Raw genomic sequence first — 20,851 nt, 5'->3', positions numbered from 1 at the left:
TGGACCATGGCTTATAGACCAGGTGGGCTAGGAAGTGAAGATAGAGCAGGTTGATGGAGGGCATGAAGTGGAGTCAAAAAACTGTGGAGGGGCTTCCCTGGTGGCGCAGTGGTTGAGAGTCCACCTGCCGATGCAGGGGACACGGGTTCATGCCCTGGTCCGGGAAGATCCCACATGCCGCAGAGTGGCTTGGTCCATGAGCCATGGCCTCTGAGCCTGCGCCTCTGGAGCCTGTGCTCTGCAACGGGAGAGGCCACAACAGTGAGAGGCCCGCGTACCACAAAAAAGAAAAAAAATAACAAAGAAACTGTGGAGTTAGAGTAATGGAGTGAATGTGCTGAAAAGATAAGAGACGGTTTTGGAGAGTGGGTTGCTTGAAATCGAGATTTTGGTGGTAATGACATAGGTAGATTATAAAATCATTGGAATGAGAAGGTTACTGAAGTGAGAGGCCAGGTGGTAAAGGCCTACCTCAACACTCATACTTATTCTCCCGTCCTCCTTAATAACAGAACCTTAATTTTACCTGGACACACTGCCTTTCTGTATAAAGACACATTTCCTAGGCTTCCTGGTAGCTAGATATATGTGACAAAATACTTCCAATGAGATCTAAGTGGAAATGTTATATGGAACTTCTAGTAATTGTACTTAAAAGAAAAGGGGTGTGGCCTTCTATATTTCTCTTTCCCTCTGTGTAGAATGTCCATATAATGGCTGGAGCTCCAGCAGCCATCTTGGACCATAAGGTAGAAGCCATATGCTGATAGTGGAGCAGAAAGAGATGCTGTGGAGCTGTTACAGCATTTCAGGACTATCTTCCTCTAGAGTTTTTCATATGAGAGGGAAATAAACTTAAACCTTTTTTAATCCATTGTTACTTTGGGTTTTTCTATTATATGCAGTGGAATCTAATCCTAACTAATACATTGGGTTGGTGAAAGTATTACCTACACAGATGTGAACTACAGAATAATGCTGCACATCCAAGTTCATGTCAGCATTATTCACAATAGCCAAAACATGGAAACAACCTAAGTGTCTATCAGTGGAGAAACAGATAAAGAATATGTGGTGTATATACACAATGGTATATTATTCAGCAAAGAAATGAAGGAAATCCTGCCTTTGCAGCAACATGGATGGACCTTGAAGGCATTATGCTAAGTGAAATAAGTAAGACAGAGAAAGAGAAGTATTGTATGATCTCACTTCTATGTGGAATCTAAAAAACAGAACAAAACACCTGACCTCATTGATGCACAGAACAGATTGGTGGTTGGCAGAGGCCGGGGGTGGGCAAAATGGGTGAAGGGGGTCAAAAGGTAAATACTTCCAGTTATAAGATAAACAAGTCCTGGGGATATAATGTACAGCATGGTGACTACAGTTAACAATACTGTACTGTATATTTGAAAGTTGCTAAGAGAGTAGATCTTTAAAGTTCTCATCATAAGAAAAAAATTTGTTAACTATTTGTGGCCATAGATGTAAACTAGATTTACTGTGGTGATCATTTCATAATATATATAGAAATCATTATATTGTACACCTGAAACTAATATAATGTTATATGTCAATTATATATTAATAAAAAGTGAGGTTAAAAAAACTGCTGAAAAAATTAACTACAGGAGTAGTTATATATATAGAGAGGGGGAAAGCTTGGTGCTAAAATCTTCACTGAATGAAGAGGAGTAAACGGGAGGTCCGTAAATAATTTCAAACAGGAGAGGTAGTGGGTGCTTTAAAGAAGCTGGGGAATTTGAGAAAGCAGGGAGAAACAGCAGTGAGGACCAAGGCAGCAAGGAGGATCAAGGAAGACACGCACCCCACCTTCGTTCCCGCACTAAAATATTGCCTTTTAACATCCTGTGTTTGACTGAGGAAATAAGATATGCATAGGACGTGTCACTTGTGTTTCAAACCAAACAATATTAGACATGACATACTGACTCAGAGCAATGATCTATCCCAGAATATTTTCTGGAAGAACATGCTTGCCCCACAGACATTTCAAAATGTTAAGCATCCCATAATCTTCTTAATCACTTTTTAATAAAATAGTGAAGTATTATTCACCATTTTATTTACTCCTTTAAAAACTCATCCATACTTTTATCTCCCATGTTTAACTTATTCATGTAATTAATCATTAATTTACTGAGGTCTTACTGTGTTTCAGGTACTATATTAGGCACTAGGAACATACAGATTAATTACAAAGTATCTTCATCAAAAGAGTTTACTATTTCAAGGAGGAACTAGGTGAGAGAAACAATTGATATTCTATAGTGTGACAATGATAGTCGCCAAATATAATTGAGCAATATACCAGGTGCAGTGTGAAGCATAAAGATAGGTCACCTATTTCATCCTGGAGATTTCTGGAATAGGTAACAGATTACGTGAATCTTGAAGGTGAAATAGGTTGGGCAAGTGGAAAATGTAACAAGAGGAGGGTACAGCATGAGAATGTGTGTAGAAGCATGGAAAAACACAGCACTTTGGGAAATTCCAAGTAGACAGCCTGGAGGATGTTTGTATAGTATTATACATTATATTACTACTGACAAAAGTAACCATGCACAGATCCAGTATTGAGTAAAATTATCTCATTTATGAATGTACTTGTTATTAATATACCGTACATTTTGCTAGTGGAGACTATTGGCTTAATGTGCTCAGCTATAAGAAAGAACTTACCTAAGTATTTCAAGAAAATGTGTCTTTTGACCTCATATTACCATTTTCTCCTCTCTACAACTGTAGTCTATACTTATTCAACAAAGGAACAAAATTGCTATAGTAAGTAATAGTATGCTTTATTAGAAGAACTTAATTTGTAGAGTAATCAAGGGAAAAGATAGTAATTTAAATGAATGGTACTATCCAATATTCTTCCTCCTCTGAGAAAATTCCACTAGACTAAGCCTCTGGGTCAAATCCTGAACCAAAAGAATACTTTTTTTAAAAAATAATTTTAAAATTTTAGAATAGTTTTAGATTTAAGAAAAATTGGGAAGATAGTACAGAGTTCCTGTATATCCCACACACAATTTATTTTATTGTTCACATCTTACATTACAGTGCTACATTTGTCACAACCAATAAGCCATTCAGTACATTGTTATTAACTAGAATCCATACTTTATTAATATTTCTTCCATTTTTACTTAATGCCTTTCTATGTTCCAAGATCCCATCCAAGGTACATTACATTTAGACATCAGGTCTCCTTAGGCTCCTCTGTACTATGACAATTTCTCAGACCTTCCTTTTTTTTGATGAGCTTCAGTTTTGAGATGGTCAGGTATTTTGTAAGATATTCCTGAATCTGGGTTTGTCAGATTTTTTCTTCATGGTTAGACTGGGTCATGGTTTTAGGGAGGAAGACCACAGAAGCAAAGTACCCTTCTCATCACATCATATCAAGAGTATATACTATCCACATGACTTTACTGTTGATGTTAATCTTGATCACCCAGCCGAGGTAGTGTTTGTCAGATTTCTCCACTGTAAAGTTATTTTTCTCCCTTTACTGCTCTTTGGAAGGAAGTCACTCTATGCAGCCTACACTTAAGGAATGGGGAGTTATGCTCCAACTCCTGGAGGGCAGAGTATTTAGGTAAATTGTTTGAAATTTTCCATATGGGATTTTTCTCTATTCTACCTCACTTATTATTCAATCACTTATTTACACCATTATGGACTGATGGGTATTTTTTATACTTTATATTATAATCCAATGCTAGGCTATTTATATTGTTGTTCAAATTGTTCCAGCTTTGGCCATTGGGACCACTTTCAGTTGGTTCCTGTGTCCCTGTGACATACCCCCCCATAGTTTGCTTTTTGAGCCCTTCCTTACTTTCTGGCACTACAAGAAAGCATTTTTCTGTATAATATAATTGGGAAAATGATACAACCTTTTAATATAATTACAAAAGCAAGATATGGTAAATTGATGAATATTTATACATATTCACCAAAGCTAGGGCTTTGTATCTTGAATTCTTTTGAGTTCACTTTCCTATTCACATCCTACTTTTAGCTTGGATTAGAATTTAACCAATGATTTTTTTTTGGGTAACCTTTCATATTATAAGTAAAATGAGAGCATCAGTGAACTTAGAATTACATGCCTTTTATTTAAAGAGGAAACTGGGGTACTTATTAGTGATAACTAGGAATTATATTATCAAAAGACTGTTAATTCAAAAAACTTCCATGCTGAAAGAGGCAAATTTATATGTTAAAAGAAGGAAATGAAAAAGAAGCAGCTTTCAATTTACTTTTGAACCAGAATAGTCTGCAGATTAAAAGATACTAGGTCCATTTCAATAGAGGATAAATCCCCAGTATCACAAGGATTATGGAAGAAAAAAGACCTTCTAATACTCAAAAAGCATTTCCACAGGTGAAATTAGGTGAAATAGCAAGGAATTGTACAAATAGTTACACGATTAGGAGGAAGTTGTAGTTCTCACATTTCTGGTTCTCTTGTTTATTGTACATTGGGAAAGATAATGATTTCTAATGTTGTTCTTCCAGTTGTTCAAATTTATTTTTTGGTTAAGCAATAGGGAGCAATCCCAAATGTATTACACCACAGCTAATTTATGAACACACTTGGCTGGTACATCCAGTTCCTTTCTTCATGAAATTAGGTGTGCCAGACATCTAACATTTAGTGAACTACTCTGACAGACAAGAAGAGAGCAAAACTTCTAGGGATGGGAAAACAGAATCAACAGCAGCACTTGGACATAAACTGGAGGCCCTGGTTTCATTTCCTTTGCTTTGTTTTTCATAACTACAGTGTGCCACATAAGAAGAACCATTATAAGCAGAATACCCCTATATGTAGTTGTTATCAATTCTAATTTATTACATAAATGACTTCTTTGAATACTTATTACTTAGACTCTCTGTGTGGGAGGGTTAGGAGGGGAGAAAGTAGGAGTTGGGAGGAGAAAATCCAATCGCATTTGTAGGCCACACCAGCAGTTGATGGCTACTTATCACAGTTCTAAGATAAAATCTTGTATCCTAATATGGGAACTAAGAGATCAAAAAAGACTGGACAGCTCATTTAAAATCCCAAGTTTTCCAGCTAAGTTGAACATGTTGGCAGCTGGTAGATTTTAGAATGATCCATGAGCCTAGAAAGTTGAAGGTAGTTTCTTCATTGAGAAAATAGAGATGTTTTGCTTGGAGGAAAAGAGTGAAAATGACAAGGTATCAGACACCCTAGTGAACAGCTAGTGAAACAAAGTGTTTAAGTATCTGTATATCTTACCCTAGATATATACAACTGTTATAAATCCATTATTTCCTTTATCTCTCAGGAAAAATACATTTAGTTACAATATTAAAAACAAATAAAAGATTAAACTTCTAGTAGAAAACCAAATACTGTCAGAAGCACAGTTACATGGAGTCACCCATTTCTTATGTAGATATTGGCTTATGCTCCCCACCATAATATTTGATAAATGACAGCAAACATTTATTAAGCACCTACCACAAGGGCAGAGTCAAGATGACGGACTAGGAGGACGCGGAATTCGCGTCTCTGCACAACTAAGGCACCTACCAGGTACTGGTGGGGGACCATGGACACCTAAGGGGATAGGAGGAACCCCCAGCCACCGGGTAGAATGTGAGGCATGTGGCGTGTGAGGGGGGAGGAGAAGTGGAGGCGGGACGGGACTGGCACTCCTGAGGGGTGGCTGGGGGAAGGGAAGGGATCCCACTCCTGCAGGGGAAAATTGGTCATTGGGAGGGCAGAGGAGCAAAAGGAAGTGTACCCAGGTTTCCCCTGCCCACTTGGGCTCCCGGGAGCCTGCTGAGATCCCAGGCCTGATCCTCTGCACACTGAGGCCCCCTCCAGCCATGCGGGTCCTGAGTGAGTGGGAGGGAGGGAAAGGGGAGCAAAAGTAAAGGCCAGACCTACAGAACTGGCACCCCTAAGGGGTGGCTGGGGGAAGGGAGGAGTCCTACACCCAGTGGGACCCACCCACGGTTAGGGGTCAAGTGGGGATGGGGGAGAGCCTGGGAGAGACCCAGGGAGGGGGTCGTGGAGGAATGGAAGGGAACCTGGCCAGTGTTTTCCCTGTGCACTTGGGCACCGGGGAGCTCCCTGGCCTAATCCTCTTCCCTCGGAGCCTCCCTCCTGCCGCACAGAGCCCGAGCCCCGCCCCTACACCCCACCCAGGGCCCTACCTCTACACTTGAAGAGCCCCTCTGAGAGCGCCTCCAACCATGCTGGGCCTAAACCCCATCCACATGCCCTCACCCACGGCCGTACCTCCAAACTCCAGAACTCCACATTCCGAGGGCCCTTCTTTGGAGGTGCTACCTCTCCCATTTCATGGGCAGGTCCTAAGCAGGGCTCCGCCCCACGCTTGAACGTAACCCTGACTAGGCCCTGCCCCATGCTCAAAAGTCACCCCCACCACTGCCTAAGTTACACCCCTGCCTAAACTCTGACCCCCATAGCCAAGGCTTTTTTTTTTTTTCTTTTTCTTTTTCCTCTTTTAGATTGGGTTTCTGTTTTACCTTGTTGTTGATTCATTTATATTTTTATTTTTTTAAATAAATCTTTTATTTTTCTTATTTTATTTTATTCTTTATACTTTGTTATTGTTCTGCTCTTTTTGGCTTGTTACCCCCCTTTATTTTCTTTCTTTTTTCTGTTGTGGTTTTGTTTTACCTTGTTGCAGTTGTTTCAATTATATTTTTATTTTTCCTAATACATTTTTTATCTTTCTAATTTTATTTTGTTTTTTATTCATTGTTATTGTACTGTTCCTTCTTCTCTCTCTCTTTTTTTTTTTTTTTTTTAACCATGCCACATGTTTTGCGGGATCTTGGTTCCCAGGCCGGAGGTTGGGCCTGAGCTCCTGTGGTGGGAGCTCTGAATCCAAACCGCTGGACTAACAAGGATCCTCAGACCTCAGAGAATATTAATCGGAGTGAGACCTCCCAAAGGTCCTCATCTTGGCACCAAGACCCGGCTCTATCCAACTGCCTGCAAACTCCAGTGCTGGACGCTGCAGGCCAAACAACCAGTGAGACTGGAATACACCCCACCGATAAAAAAAATATGTGACAAAAGATATGTTGCAGACAAAGTAGCAAGGTAAAAACCTACAAGACCAAATAAATGAAGATGAAATAGGCAACCTACCTGAAAAAGAGTTCAGAGCAATGATAGTTAAGATGATCCAAAATCTCAGAAACATAATGGAGAAAATACAAGAAACATTTAACAAGGATCTAGAAGAACTATAGAGCAAACAGTGATGAACAATACAATAACTGAAATTTAAAATACTCTAGAAGGAATCAATAGCAGAATAACTGAGGCAGAAGAACGGATAAGTGAGTTGGAAGATAAAATGGTGGAAATAACGCAGGGAGCAGAAAAAAGAATGAAAAGAACTGACAACAGTCTCAGAGACCTCTGGGACCATATTAAACACACCAACATTTGAATTAGAGGGGTCCCAGAAGAAGAAGAGAAAAATAAAGTGAGAAAATATTTGAATAGATTATAGTCAAAAACTTACATAACACGGGAAAGGAAATAGTCAATCAAGTCCAGGAAGTGCAGAGAGTCCCATACAGGATGAACCCAAAGAGAAACACGCTGACACACATATTAATCAAACTATTAAAAATTAAATACAAAGAAAAAATATTGAAAGCCACATGGGAAAATCAACAAATAACATAAAAAGGAATCCCCATAAGATTAACAGATGATCTTTCAGCAGAAACTCTGCAAGCCAGAAGGAAGTGGTAGGACATATTTAAAGTGATGAAAGAGAAAAACTGACAACCAAGATTAGTCTACCTGCCAAGGATCTCATTCAGATTTGACAGAAATCAAAAGCTTTACAGACAAGCAAAAGCTAAGGGAATTCAGCACCACCAAACCAGCTTTACAACAAAATGCTAAAGGAACTTCTCTAAGCGGAAACACTAGAGAAGAAAAAGACCCACAAAAACAAACCCAAATCAATTAAGAAAATGGTAATAGGAACATCCATATTGATAATAACCTTGAATGTAAATGGATTAAATGCTCCAACCAAAAGACAGACTGGCTGAATGGATACAAAAACAAGAGCCTTATATATGCTGTCTACAAGAAACCCACTTCAGATCTAGGGACACATATAGACTGAAAGTGAGGGGATGGAAAAATATATTGCATGCCAATGGAAATCAAAAGAAAGCTGGAGTAGCTATACTTATATAAGGTAAAATAGTTTTAAAATAAAGACTGTTACAAGAGATAAGGAAGGACACTACATCATGATCAAGCGATCAATCCAAGAAGAAAACGTAACAACTATAAATATTTATGCACCCAACATAGGAGTACCTCAATACATAAGGCAAATATTAACAGCCATAAAGGGAAATCAACAGTAACACAATAGTAGTGGGGGATTTTAACACCCCACTTACACCAATAGGCAGATCATCCAGAGAGAAAATAAATAAGGAAACACAAGTTTTAAAAGACACAATAGACCAAAGAGACCTAATTGATATTTTTAGGACATTCCACCTGAAAGTGGAAAAATACACTTTCTTCTGAGGTGCACATGGAATGATCTCCAGAATAGACCACTAATCAAGCCTTGGAAAATTTAAGAAAATTGAAATCGTATCAAGCATGTTTTCTGACCACAATGCTATGAGATTAGAAATCAATTACAGGAAAAAGAACAGTAAAAGACAAATACATGGAGACTAAACAGTGTGCTGCTAAATAACCAAGAGATCAATGAAGAAATCAAAGAAGAAATAAAAAAATACCTAGAAACAAATGACAATGAAAACACAATGATCCAAAACCTATGGGACACAGCTTAAGCAGTTGTAAGAGGGAAGTTCATAGCAATTCAAGCTCACCTCAAGAAACAAGAAAAATCTCAAATAAACAATCTAACCTTACACCTAAAGCAACTAGAAAAAGAACAAAGAAAACCCAAAATTAGCAGAAGGAAAGAAATCATAAGATCAGAGCAAAAATAAATGAAATAGAAACAAAGAAAACAATAGCAAAGATCAATAAAACTAAAAACTGGTTCTTTGAGAAGATAAACAAAACTGTTAAACCTTTAGCCAGACTTATCAAGAAAAAAAGGGAGAGGACTCAAATCAATAAAATTAGAAATGAAAAGGGAGAGATTACAACTGACACCACAGAAATACAAAAGATTATAAGAGACTACTACAAGCAACTCTATGCCAATAAAATGGACAACCTGGAAGAAATGGACAAATTCCTGGAAAAGTACAACTTTCCAAGATTGAACCAGGAAGAATTAGAAAACATAAACAGACCAATCACAGGTTATGAAATTGAAACTGTAATTTAAAATATTCCAACAAACAAAAGTCTAGGAACAGATGGCTTCACAGGAGAATTCTCTAAGACACTTAGAGAAGAGTTAACACCTATCCTTTTCAAACTCTTCCGAAAAATTGTGGAGGGAGGAACACTCCCAAATTATTCTATGAGGGCCGCCATCACCCTGATACCAAAACCAAACAAACATATCACAAAAAAAGAAAATTAGAGACCAATATCACTGATGAACATAGATGCAAAAATCCTCAACAAAATATTAGCAAACAGAATCCAACAGCACATTAAAAGAATCATACACCATGATCAAGTGGGATTTATCCCAGGGATGTAAGGATTCTTCAATATACACAAAACAATCAATGTGATACACCATATTAACAAATTAAGGACTAAAAACCATATGATTATCTCAATAAATGCAGAAAAAGCTTTTGGCAGAATTCAACACCCATTTATGATAAAAACTCCAGAAAGTGGGCATAGAGGGAACCTACCTCAACATAATAAAGGCCATATATGACAAACCCACAGAAGACATCATTCTCAATGGTGAAAAACTGAAAGCATTTCCTCTAAGATCAGGAACAAGACAAGGAAGTCCACTCTTGCCACTATTATTCAACATAGTATAGGGAGTCCTAGCCACAGCAATCAGAGAAGAAAAAGAAAGAAAAGGCATACAAATTGGAAAAGAAGTAAAACTGTGACTGTTTGCTGATGACATGATACTATACATAGAAAATTCTAAGGATGTCACCGGAAAACTACTAGAGCTAATCAATGAATTTGGTAAGGTTGCAGGATACAAAATCAATGCACAAAAATCTCTTACACTCCTATACACTAACAACGAAAGATCAGAAAGAGAAATTGAGGAAACAATCCGATTTACCATCGCAACAAAAAAAATAAAATACCTAGGAATAAACCTACCTCAGGAGGCAAAAGTCCTGTACTCAGAAAACTATAAAACACTGATGAAAGAAATCAAAGATAACATAAACAGATGGAGAGGTATACCATGCTCCTGGATTGGAAGAATCAATATTGTGAAAATGACTATACTACCCAAAGCGATCTACAGATTCAATGCAGTCCTTATCAAATTACCAGTGGCATTTTTCACAGAACTAGAACAAAAAATTCCACAATTTTGTATGGAAGCACAAAATACCCCAAATAGCCAAAGCAATCTTGAGAAAGAAAAACAGACCTGGAGGAATCAGGCTCCCTGACTTCAGATTATACTACAAAGCTACAGTAATCAAGATAGTATGGTACTGGCACCAAAACAGAAATATAGATCAATAGAAAAGGATAGAAAGCCCAGAGATAGATCCATGCACATAGGGTCACCTTGTCTTTGATAAAGGAGACAAGAATATACAATGGAGGAAACACAGCCTCTTCAATAAGGGGTGCTGGGAAAACTGGACAGCTACATGTAAAAGAATGAAATTAGAACACACCCTAACTCCAGATACAAAAATAAAGTCAAAATGAATTAAAGACCTAAATGTAAGGCCAGACACTATAAAATGCTTAGAGGAAAACATAGGGAGAACACTCTATGACATAAATCACAGCAAGATCCTTTTTGACCCACCTCCTAGAATAAGGGAAATAAAAACAAAAATAAACAAATGGGACCTAATGAAACTTAAAAGCTTTTGCACAGCAAAGGAAACCGTAAACAAGATGAAAAGACAACCTCAGAATGGGAGAAAATATTTGCAAACGAAGCAACTGACAAAGGATTAATCTCCAAAATATACAATCAGCTCATGCAGCTCAATATCATAAAAACAAACAACCCAATCCAAAAATGGGCAGAAGACCTAGATAGACATTTCTCCAAAGAAGACATACAGATAGCTAACAAATACATGAAAATATGCTCAACGTTACTAATCATTAGAGAAATGCAAGTCAAAACCAAAATGAGGTATCACCTCACACTGGTCAGAATGGCCATCAGCAAAAAATCTATTAACAATAAAATGCTGGAGAGGGTGTGGAGAAAAGGGAACCCTCTTGCACTGTTGGTGGGAATGTAAATTGATAGATCCACTATTGAGAACAGTATGGAGGTTCCTTAAAAAACTACAAATAGAACTATCATATGACCCATCAATCCCACTACTGGGCATATACCCTGAGAAAACTGTAATTCAAAAAGAGTCATGTACCACAATGTTCATTGCAGCACTCTTTACAATAGCCAGGACATGGAACCAACCTAAGTGTCCATTAACAGATGAATGGATAAAGAAGATGTGGCTCATATATATATATATTGGAATATTACTCAGCCATAAAAAGGAAAGAAATTGAGTTATTTGTGCTGAGGTGCATGGACCTAGAATCTGTCATACAGAGTGAAGTAAGTCAGAAAGAGAAAAACAAATACTGTATGCTAACGCATATATATGCTATTTAAAAAAGTGGTACAGATGAACCTAGGGGCAGGGCAGGAATAAAGATGCAGACTTAGAGAACGGACTTGAGGACACAGCGGGGAAGAGGAAGCTGGGATGAAGTGAGAGAGTATCATTGACGTATATACACTACCAAATGTAAAGTGGATGGCTAGTGGGAAGCTGCTGCATAGCACAGGGAGATCAGCTCAATGCTTTGTGATGACCTAGAGGGATGGGATAGGGAGGGTGGGAGGGAAGCTGAAGAGGGAGGGGATATGGGGATATATGTATACACATAGCTGACTCACTTTGTCGTACAGCAGAAATTAACACAATATTGTAAAGCATTTATACTCCAATACACATGTCAAAAAAAAAAAGAAAAGAAAGCACCTACCACATGTCAGGAACTCTGCTAAGGACAAACAAAGATGACTAACAGAGTACCTGAGCTCACAGTCCAGGAATGACTGAAAGGAAAAAGTGATGGGTCATAAGAGTAAGGGAGGTAAGTCAGTACAAATGAAAAGGTGGGATTTCACTATAGGGAAAAGAGGAAAAAGGATTAATGCTTTGGAAAGAGAAATAAAAGTAGCTTTCTGGGCAATGTGAAGCTGAGAGTTGTTCAATCTTGTCAGGTTCTGAAGGCATCTCCAGATCCAGCTTTCAAAGAAAACTGGGACAGTGACAATGGAACAGCTAAAAATAGGTCATAATTATAGCAAAGAAAGCCACAGCCAGCATAAACCTGGCCATTGTTATTGTTGAAGTTGTGGAATTGTTGCTTTCAGTTACTCTTGTCATTAGCGGCTTCCTGATACGATCTTCTGTGGTGAGGATAGCTTTTCGAGCTCCATCCCACTTTCCAGGGCCCTGTAGCCGATACTGGATTGGAGTACAGGGTCCCCAAAATAACTGTAATGCCAATTTGGGGTCAGTGAAGGCCAGGGACAGCAGATTGGGCCTGACGCCCACCAGGTCAGCAAGCTCGTCCATGGTATCTATATAGTCTCCCTGAATGGTATGGCGTTGGCTGTCCACGTACCTGAAGCAGAGAAGACAGAAGCCATGCCTATTAACAATTCAGTCACTCCATCAATTAATCAATGCTTCCTAGCTGCTCTTGGCTCAATATTGAGCTAGGAGCTGCAGAAAAGAGTGAAGAAAGACACTGTCTCTATCCTTAAGGGCCTTATAGTCCAGTGGACTCGGTAAGATAGATACACATGAAACAGAGAAGAATGTAAGACTTTTGGTAAATCATGTGGTATTAGACTCCTAAATAGAAATGTAGAAGAGGGTAGTTAAAATCGAGCTATGATAAGTCCTTGAAGGATGTGGAAAAAATAGATAAGCTGAGAACAAAGAGGAAAGGATTACAAGTCAATATATATAATGTAGATTATATATTGTAGAAGTTTGGCAGTGAAAGGAAGGAGGAAAATAGGAGAGCACCTAGAAAGGGTATCAGGGTTAAATAAAAAAGTTCTTTCTCCTCCTTACAGAAGGGAGAGTTATGCTGGTATAATCAATTGAAGAAAACCACGTCTTTGGGCGTGGGATGATTGTGCCTCTGACTTTTCTACAAAAATTTAGGAACTTCATCAACATCAACTTTGTTCAAATAAAGATCACCAAGTGAATAAGCACAAGTTCTGAAATTCAGATTGCTGAATGTGTCCACCCAAGCACTAAAATACTGGCTGATGGTACCACCTTCCCAGATCCTATAGATGACTCATACCAAGAGCCACTGTGACCTGAGTATGCTGTCACATGACAGCCAGCAAAGTGGCCTCTGCAGATTTGTAAATCTACCTACTGATTTGTAATTTAACCATCTCTACCTCTCATTAATTCATCACTGCCTTTCCTTTCTCTGGCAGCTCTAACAGCCCTTCAAGTAATCCTTGCCAAAATAATATGCCTGGTTTTCTCTCCATGTCCTTTTTCCTACTTGACTTTTCTTTTAGGCCCTAAACATAGAATTTTCTTAAGCTTTTCTCTCCTTTCCCATCCATATTCAAACCACTTGGTGGTATTTCTCTATTCTATTGTCACAAACTATTATTTCCTTTTCCTTCAACATATACTCTAAATCCTTAAACAGACATGAGGACAATAAATACAATACAACATTGCTCTTATTAAGAAAGAAGTGGGAAAAAATAACCACCTATCTTCCTAGGAGAATTCTTACCTTTTGGCCATATCCTCTCGAACCTTAGCTATTTCTTTTATCATTTCATTTTGTGAGGGCAATGTCTTTATCCCTAAAGAGAAAAATCAAATTTTTAAGTGTAAAATTAAAATTACCTCAGTATGAACACTAACCCTATTAACAATTACCATGCTATGGAAAATTCAAAGGAATACAGGCTAGTTGTCTGTACCAAGGAGGTTACACCTTCACTTGATCACCTTACCCTACCACCACCAGAATATAATCATATTAACCTCAGTAGTTTACTCTTTTCTACTTTGTCTTTGGAAGATATTTCTCCGAATCTGCTTTCCAACCAATACCTGCCTCCTCCCTAACATAGTCTTTCCATTGGGAAATGAAATATGGACATGAGGAAATGATAAATGGTCTTAAAAGTATATGGAAAATGAGGTACAAAGTAAAAGGGCGGGAGAAATATGGGAAACACACCTGTACTTGTACTCTTATTAACAAAGAGGCTTTATACCACAGGGAGAAGGAAGTAAAAGTAAACTCTCAGTCCTGTTGTATGCCTACAGTTCCATGGAAGATAAGCCTTACCTTCTAAATTTTTTAATTTACTGAGAGTGAGGGGTAAGGTCAAGGGCAACTCATAATACCCAATCTTAACAGATAAATTAAAGCACCAATGAACAGTTCCAGTAGCAGGAATTTAACACCAAGGACATGGCTAGACAAAGGTAGAATAGTATTTAAGTTGACATAGACAACTCTCAATTTAAATGATTAGCTTTATGCCCGGATTTACAGGCACTATGCCATGTAGAAAACTTTAGCCACACCCAACTCTAAAGTGTTACTCCACAAAATTCTGGAACGTGTAATTTTAGAATGGGAATATATCTTACCTAATACAATCCTCTCTACAAGTACTCTCAAGTGGTTATCTCATTCCTCCTTAAATATCTCTGGTGATGGGGATCTCATCACCTGAGGAGATGATTTAATTGTTTGGCTGCTCTACTTGCTGGAACATTATTCTTTTCATTGACCCCAGAACCTGGCTCCATGCAACTGGCACCAGTGGACTTAGCTCTGCCTTCTGGGGCCAAGGAATCTAGTATTAAAAAATGACAGCGTTTGAACCATTTGAGAACAACTGTCATAACTTCTTTAAGTCTTCCCATTATCAGCCTTAAAGCCTTAACAGTTCCCCATATAACAGCTTTCACATTTTCTGCCACATTGGTTACCCTTCTCTAGGCACACTCTAGTAACTATCCTGGTGTGTCCCTCTTAAAACATGAGACTCAAATTCAACACTCAAGAAATAGCCTTTTGTGTTTTGCCATGTGTTCTTTTCATTTTAGCCTTGGGAATTATTACGTATGTTCATAACTCAATGAGGTATCACTGAAATGCTTCATTTGAAGTTAATCACAGGTCTTAAGACGCTCATGAAACACAGTTTGAGAGTTGATTTCCAAATTATTTCTCATAGAACCACCGTAATTTTTACTTCTCTTAAGTAGAAACATTATGGAGGAGGAGGTCATTTCTTGCCTGTGACACAGCCAATTCATCCAAAAAACAAAACAAAACAAAAACCCAACCAAAGAAAAAATCACTATAAATTAGATAGGTAAATAGATAGGAATATATAAAGATGTGTACTGTATCCGGTGGTGCAGTTCTTAATTCATTGATACTGTTGTTGCAATGTTTCCTCATTCAGGCACATGTCATTTTTACCATATGTATCTCCCTCCTTCCTATCTTGCTCCTCCTCTTATATTACCAGTTTACATCAATGGCCACAGCCCTGAGCAGATTCTTTTTCTCGCTTTCATCTCCAACATACATTCCATCCAAATCTTTTCAAATTCACCAATGAAATTTCATTCAAATTTGTCTCCTTGTACTCCTTTACCTTAGTTTAAAGCCCTCATTACGCCTTTCTTGGACTTTTGTCACAGGCTCGCAACTGACCTATTCCCCATTTCATTTCCCTCTAATACGTCTTCTGAGTTACAAATCTGATTTGACTCTGCCTCTGCCAGTTAATCCTTCAATTGTTCTCTATTGCCTACATTGAATGTGAACTTCTTGCATGGCACCTAAGGATTTTTCTTGGTTTTGCCTCTATAAATATCTCCAGCTTCATTTTCTTTAATTCCTATAATACTTTATTCTCCAGAATTCTGAACTCCTTATAGTTCTCAGGACTTGGTTTATTTTGTCATTTTCTCTAACTTTGCATAAATATTACTAATTATTCTCTTCTCTGGTCAAGATGGCCTTGTCCTTTTAGTAAACTCTTCTTTTTTACAGTGTATTTGCAGTTGTAGGGAGAATTGGGTACTTATTCCTTCCTGCTCCCATAGCCAGCTCCTCTACATTGTTATTGGACACTTGTTTAGGATATAGTAAATACCTGCTGAATGAATGAACACATTAAATGTCTGTTTACTTGTCTCCCTTGCTTGACCCTGAGTTCCATAAAGATAGGAATTTTCTATTTGGTCATATTTGCATCTCCAGCACCTAGCAGAGGGTCTGGCATACACTAAGAGGCCAGTAAATGTTAGCTGACAAATGTTGTTGAAGAACAGTGTGGAACTGAAGTTCAGAGATTTCCTAAGTGTTCCAAGACAAGGTTCAAACGGGGTGAGCCTGAATTTTAACTCTGTGGACCTAAGTCTTTCAGTCGGCTCTGAGACCTAAGTCAGATTGTATTTATGTAGTCCTGACTAGTCCCTGCACTTTAAATGTAAAGACTATGTTACAAGAGGAAGGAGGTGTGGCTGCCATTCTGCTCTTTCAGTCCAGTCCAGCCTTTTACCATGACTGGAAATTGAGAAGGTAGTCTATAAGATGAGATCCTCAGATAAGAACTTTCTACTGTAGAGTTTAGAAAACCTCCAAAACTAAACTTGCATTCACTGAATAGAGATGTATTAGCTACCTCCCATGTGCTAGGCACTGGTCTAGTCTTGGAAGACAAAGGCAAATAAACATGATTCTTTTATTTAAAGAGCTTTCAATATACTACAAAGAGAGGGAGGAAATAAACAGGATTTTTCCACACAAATAACGAGTAAAGGGGAGGCATACCAGGCAGAGAGAGTAACAGAAGCAAAGACATAACGTACAAGAGTACCTGCTGTGTTTGCTGCATAGTGGGTAAGTCATTCAGTGCATCTAGAAGATTGTAGGATGGATGGTAAAGACCTGCAAAAGATGGGCCTGAAAAGCAGCCTGTATCCAATTTGTGGAGGAACGTGAATGCCATGCTATGACATAATGCTTCCTTGTGATCCAGAGAATTGGTATCATTTCATACGGTTTGCAAGGTTTGCAAGGGAAGAAAGTTACTAAATGAAAGTGGAACACTTGCAAGGGCTCTTGAGAGGGCTACAAATGAGACAAAAGAAAACTAGATTTCTGTCAAGGTAAGCAAGTGGGTTCAGTGTTCTATAAAAGTGTGGAATATTTTCTTGACAAGAGAATAGTAATTCTAGAGGACAAAGGAGGAAGGGAAATGTGGCTTGGTGGGTAAAGGACAGGCCAGGGAAGAGGACAGGCTGAGTTGGGCAGGTTTGAAAGAATGGGAGAAACTAGCTGATTCTAAGGTCTTAAAATTGGTACAGTGAAAGCAGAATTCAGTGATGAGAAAGCAAGGATTTGGTAAGCAGAGAGTAGAACAAAAAACTCAGGGTTCCTTTTGGAAACTTGATAAAGTTATAGGGATTCTCTGATGATTCCTTCCTTCCAAGTGTTAGAAGAAAGCTGGAGGGATTAGCACTAAGATTTGCTAAGCAGAGGAAACTGGGCTTTTTGTGCATTTCCCCTAAGATGCCCTAATCCCATAGCCATAATGCGTAATCTTCCAAATAACTCATTTTCCCTAATCCTCTTAATGGTTCACTTGGTCCTGGAAAAGAGTCCCAGTTGTTCAAAGTATACAAGATGCTGTGGCCTATTTTAATGCAACTTTTTCCTCTTACTTAATTGACCCAGTTAAAAGATTCACTTTATATGACTGGAATTAAGCCAACTTAATGGTTTACTTGCATTGGATTGCTGGTCCAGTGCTCAAGGAGTACATGATCTACTGGATAGAATTAAAAGGAATTAAGAAATGAAAGAACTTTGGGACTTCCCTGGCAGTCCAGTGGTTAAGACTCCATGCTTCCGCTGCAGGGGGCGTGGGTTCGATCCCTAGTTGGGGAACTATGATTCCCACATGCCCCAGGGCACAGCCAAAAAATTAAAAAAAAAAAGAAATGAAAGAACTTTGGGGAAATTTGGAAAAGTTTTTTATCTATCAACTCTAACATCATTGCTTCTTTTTTCTCTGCTACCATGAGGATCTTCACTAGGGAAGAAGAATCTGTAATTTCAATAAGAACTCTCTAAAAACATATTTATTTATTTACTTGGCTGTGCCAGGTCTTAGATGTGCTACGCAGGATCCTCTTTGCAGCATGCTGGATCTTTAGTTGTGGCATGTGGGATCTAGTTCCCTGACCAGGGATCAAACCCAGGCCCCCTGCATGTCTCTGCATTGGGGATGTGGAGTCTTAGCCACTGGACCACCAGGGAAGTCCCTCAACAAGAACTTTGAATAGTTTTAATTAAACATTAGTAATTGTACAAAGAACTTTTTTTGTTAGAAGGAACCTTAAAAGTCATCTGATTTCTCCCTATTCTGAGGCTTGAATCTACTCCATACTGGCCTGACCAAAGTTTATTTTTAATGTTAAGCTAATATTGTGCAAACCCTCAAAATTTCACTCCTTGGTTCTGGTTCAACACTTTGAAGTGATACTAAGCAAATATATAAAACCTTCTGCCATGGGGAATCTCTGCAGGTATCTGAACCATATCTCCCCAAAATCTTATCCTCTCCAGGCCAAACCTCTCCAGCTCCTTTAGCTGTACTTCAAATGGCACATTTTCAAACCCCTTAACCACTCTTGTCTCTCTCCTTTTAATGTACTCCAGATTCACTTTTAAAATGTCTTTGGGTGTGGTCTGACCAGTTCAAAGAAGAACAGTTGTAAATTCCAGGACATTATGTTTTTTTAATAATGCCAGATATAGTTAAGTCTTTTGGAAGCCACATCATTCTGCTGATTCATATTGAGCCTACTATCCCAAACCCCAAAGTTTTTTCTCATGTTTTCCTAGCCAAAACTTTCTGAAAGAGGGAATATAAAGGGGGGAAAGTAAGACTTTGAGTGGCTGAACCTTCTTCATTCTGGACTAGTCTTTAACCAGCTCTTAATTTTTGTCTAAAATGAAATCACAGCACTTCTATATGTGACTCTCTCTAACTATAATGCAAGAAGATTAAATTCTTTTGCTTCACAAATATTTATCAGTTGTCTAAAATCTAGATGAGTGGATTTTAAACTGGAGTGCATATTGGAATCACCTGGGGAACATTTTCTCAGCAATCTTATGTCAGTCCCACACCAGACTTATTAAATAAACACCATCAGGAAAAACATGTCTGTTTTGGGGAAACTTCCTAGGAGATTCTGCTATATGTCCATGATTATAAGTTACTACTTTATATTCCCTCAAAAATTAATTTTTGAGCACTAATTTTGTACCAGGCACTGTTACAATCATACATGCTGTCTCAGCTATTTATAAGCAAGAACATAAACATAATTAAACAAACCACTAAGTAATTCGGTAGTCATCTTGCATGGTCACTTACCTTTAAATACTTGAGTGACCCAGCGTCCTTGGAGCTCTGAAATGGGCATAATGGCACCCAAGGGCTGGATCAAGCCTATGATTGCAAGAGTTGGCTTTTCTAGGTTAGGAGGGAAGACCTTTTTATACAGAGATATCTTGTTTTTGACTACTTTAACAGAATCTTCAAGAAAAGGAAAGGCAAAGCTATAGCCTGTAGCAAAGATAACAGCATCAATGTCATCCTCCCTGGTGCCATCCTCAAATATGGCCGCTGTCTCTGTGAATTCCTTCACGTTTGATTTCACCTTCACCAAGCCAGAAATTATACAGTTTGGCAGATCATCATTTATGGTTGGTTGCTGACTCAGAACTCTGTGAAAGATGATAAAGAAGGAAAAACGAGAGAGATCATGAGAGAGAGAGATCATTACCATGTAAGTAAAATTCTATTTTGATTGAGGTGGTTAATCAATATGCCAATAGTCTCCCTTTATTCATGAAATTTGGGAAAGGTCTAATGTATACCAGCTTGATAAAGGTAAGGATCTCAGAGTAAAAGTTGGACCCTGGGGCTTCCCTGGTGGCGCAGTGGTTGAGAGTCCACCTGCCGATGCAGGGGACTCGGGTTCGTGGCCCGGTCTGGGAAGATCCCACATGCTGCGGAGCGGCTGGGCCCGTGAGCCATGGCCACTGGGCCTGCGTGTCCAGAGCCTGTGCTCTGCAATGGGAGAGGCCACGACAGTGAGAGGCCCGCGTTCCGCAGAAAAAAAAAAAAAAAAAGTTTGACCCTGGATGGCATTGAAAGAGAAGCTGTTGGAGAAGTGAGGGAAGGATTGTTTTATTTGAAGAGTACGTGCATGGTTTCTCAAGGTCTAATAAAGCTCTCAGTGATATGATAAGGCCACAGTCTAGTAGCTTCTATCCATTTATCAAGAAATCTGCGGAACTGGACTATCAGCATTCTGTTGAGTCTCTTTTCCGCTTCAAAGGCCCAAGAGCCAGGCTTGGACCATCATTTTCCAAAAGGTATAATAAATTACATATGTATAGTGACTTACAGTTATAAACTGTTTTTACGTACATTAACGTATTTGAATCTCATGCAAACCCAATGAAGGAGGCAGGACAGTTGTCATTATCCAGGTCCTATACAGG

The 20,851-nt window shown here is 38.6% G+C and overlaps 1 protein-coding gene across 3 annotated transcripts in view; it reads right to left on the bottom strand.

Annotated features, from left to right (window-relative positions):
- Positions 1–1,990: 1,990 nt before the first annotated feature.
- LOC137219229 (flavin-containing monooxygenase 5) overlaps positions 1,991–20,851 on the bottom strand; it is a 77,016-nt gene continuing 58,155 nt past the window's right edge. Inside the window, exons 9-11 of one of the 3 annotated variants that reach the window (XM_067727501.1) lie at positions 19,716–20,068; positions 14,018–14,090; positions 1,991–5,213 (exon numbers count right to left, since the gene is read on the bottom strand). In XM_067727501.1, the coding sequence (XP_067583602.1) occupies positions 5,189–5,213; positions 14,018–14,090; positions 19,716–20,068 (451 nt within the window). In that variant the 3' untranslated portion in view covers positions 1,991–5,188. Of the gene's footprint in view, positions 5,214–11,478; positions 12,863–14,017; positions 14,091–19,715; positions 20,069–20,851 lie in introns of those variants that run through there. The other 2 variants (XM_067727499.1, XM_067727500.1) reach the window with 2 other exon arrangements.

This window comes from Pseudorca crassidens, chromosome 2 (genome assembly GCF_039906515.1).
Source record: "Pseudorca crassidens isolate mPseCra1 chromosome 2, mPseCra1.hap1, whole genome shotgun sequence".
NCBI lineage: Eukaryota > Metazoa > Chordata > Mammalia > Artiodactyla > Delphinidae > Pseudorca > Pseudorca crassidens.
The sequence above is the reverse complement of the archived record's forward strand: the minus strand, read 5'-3'. Positions and strand labels throughout refer to the sequence as shown.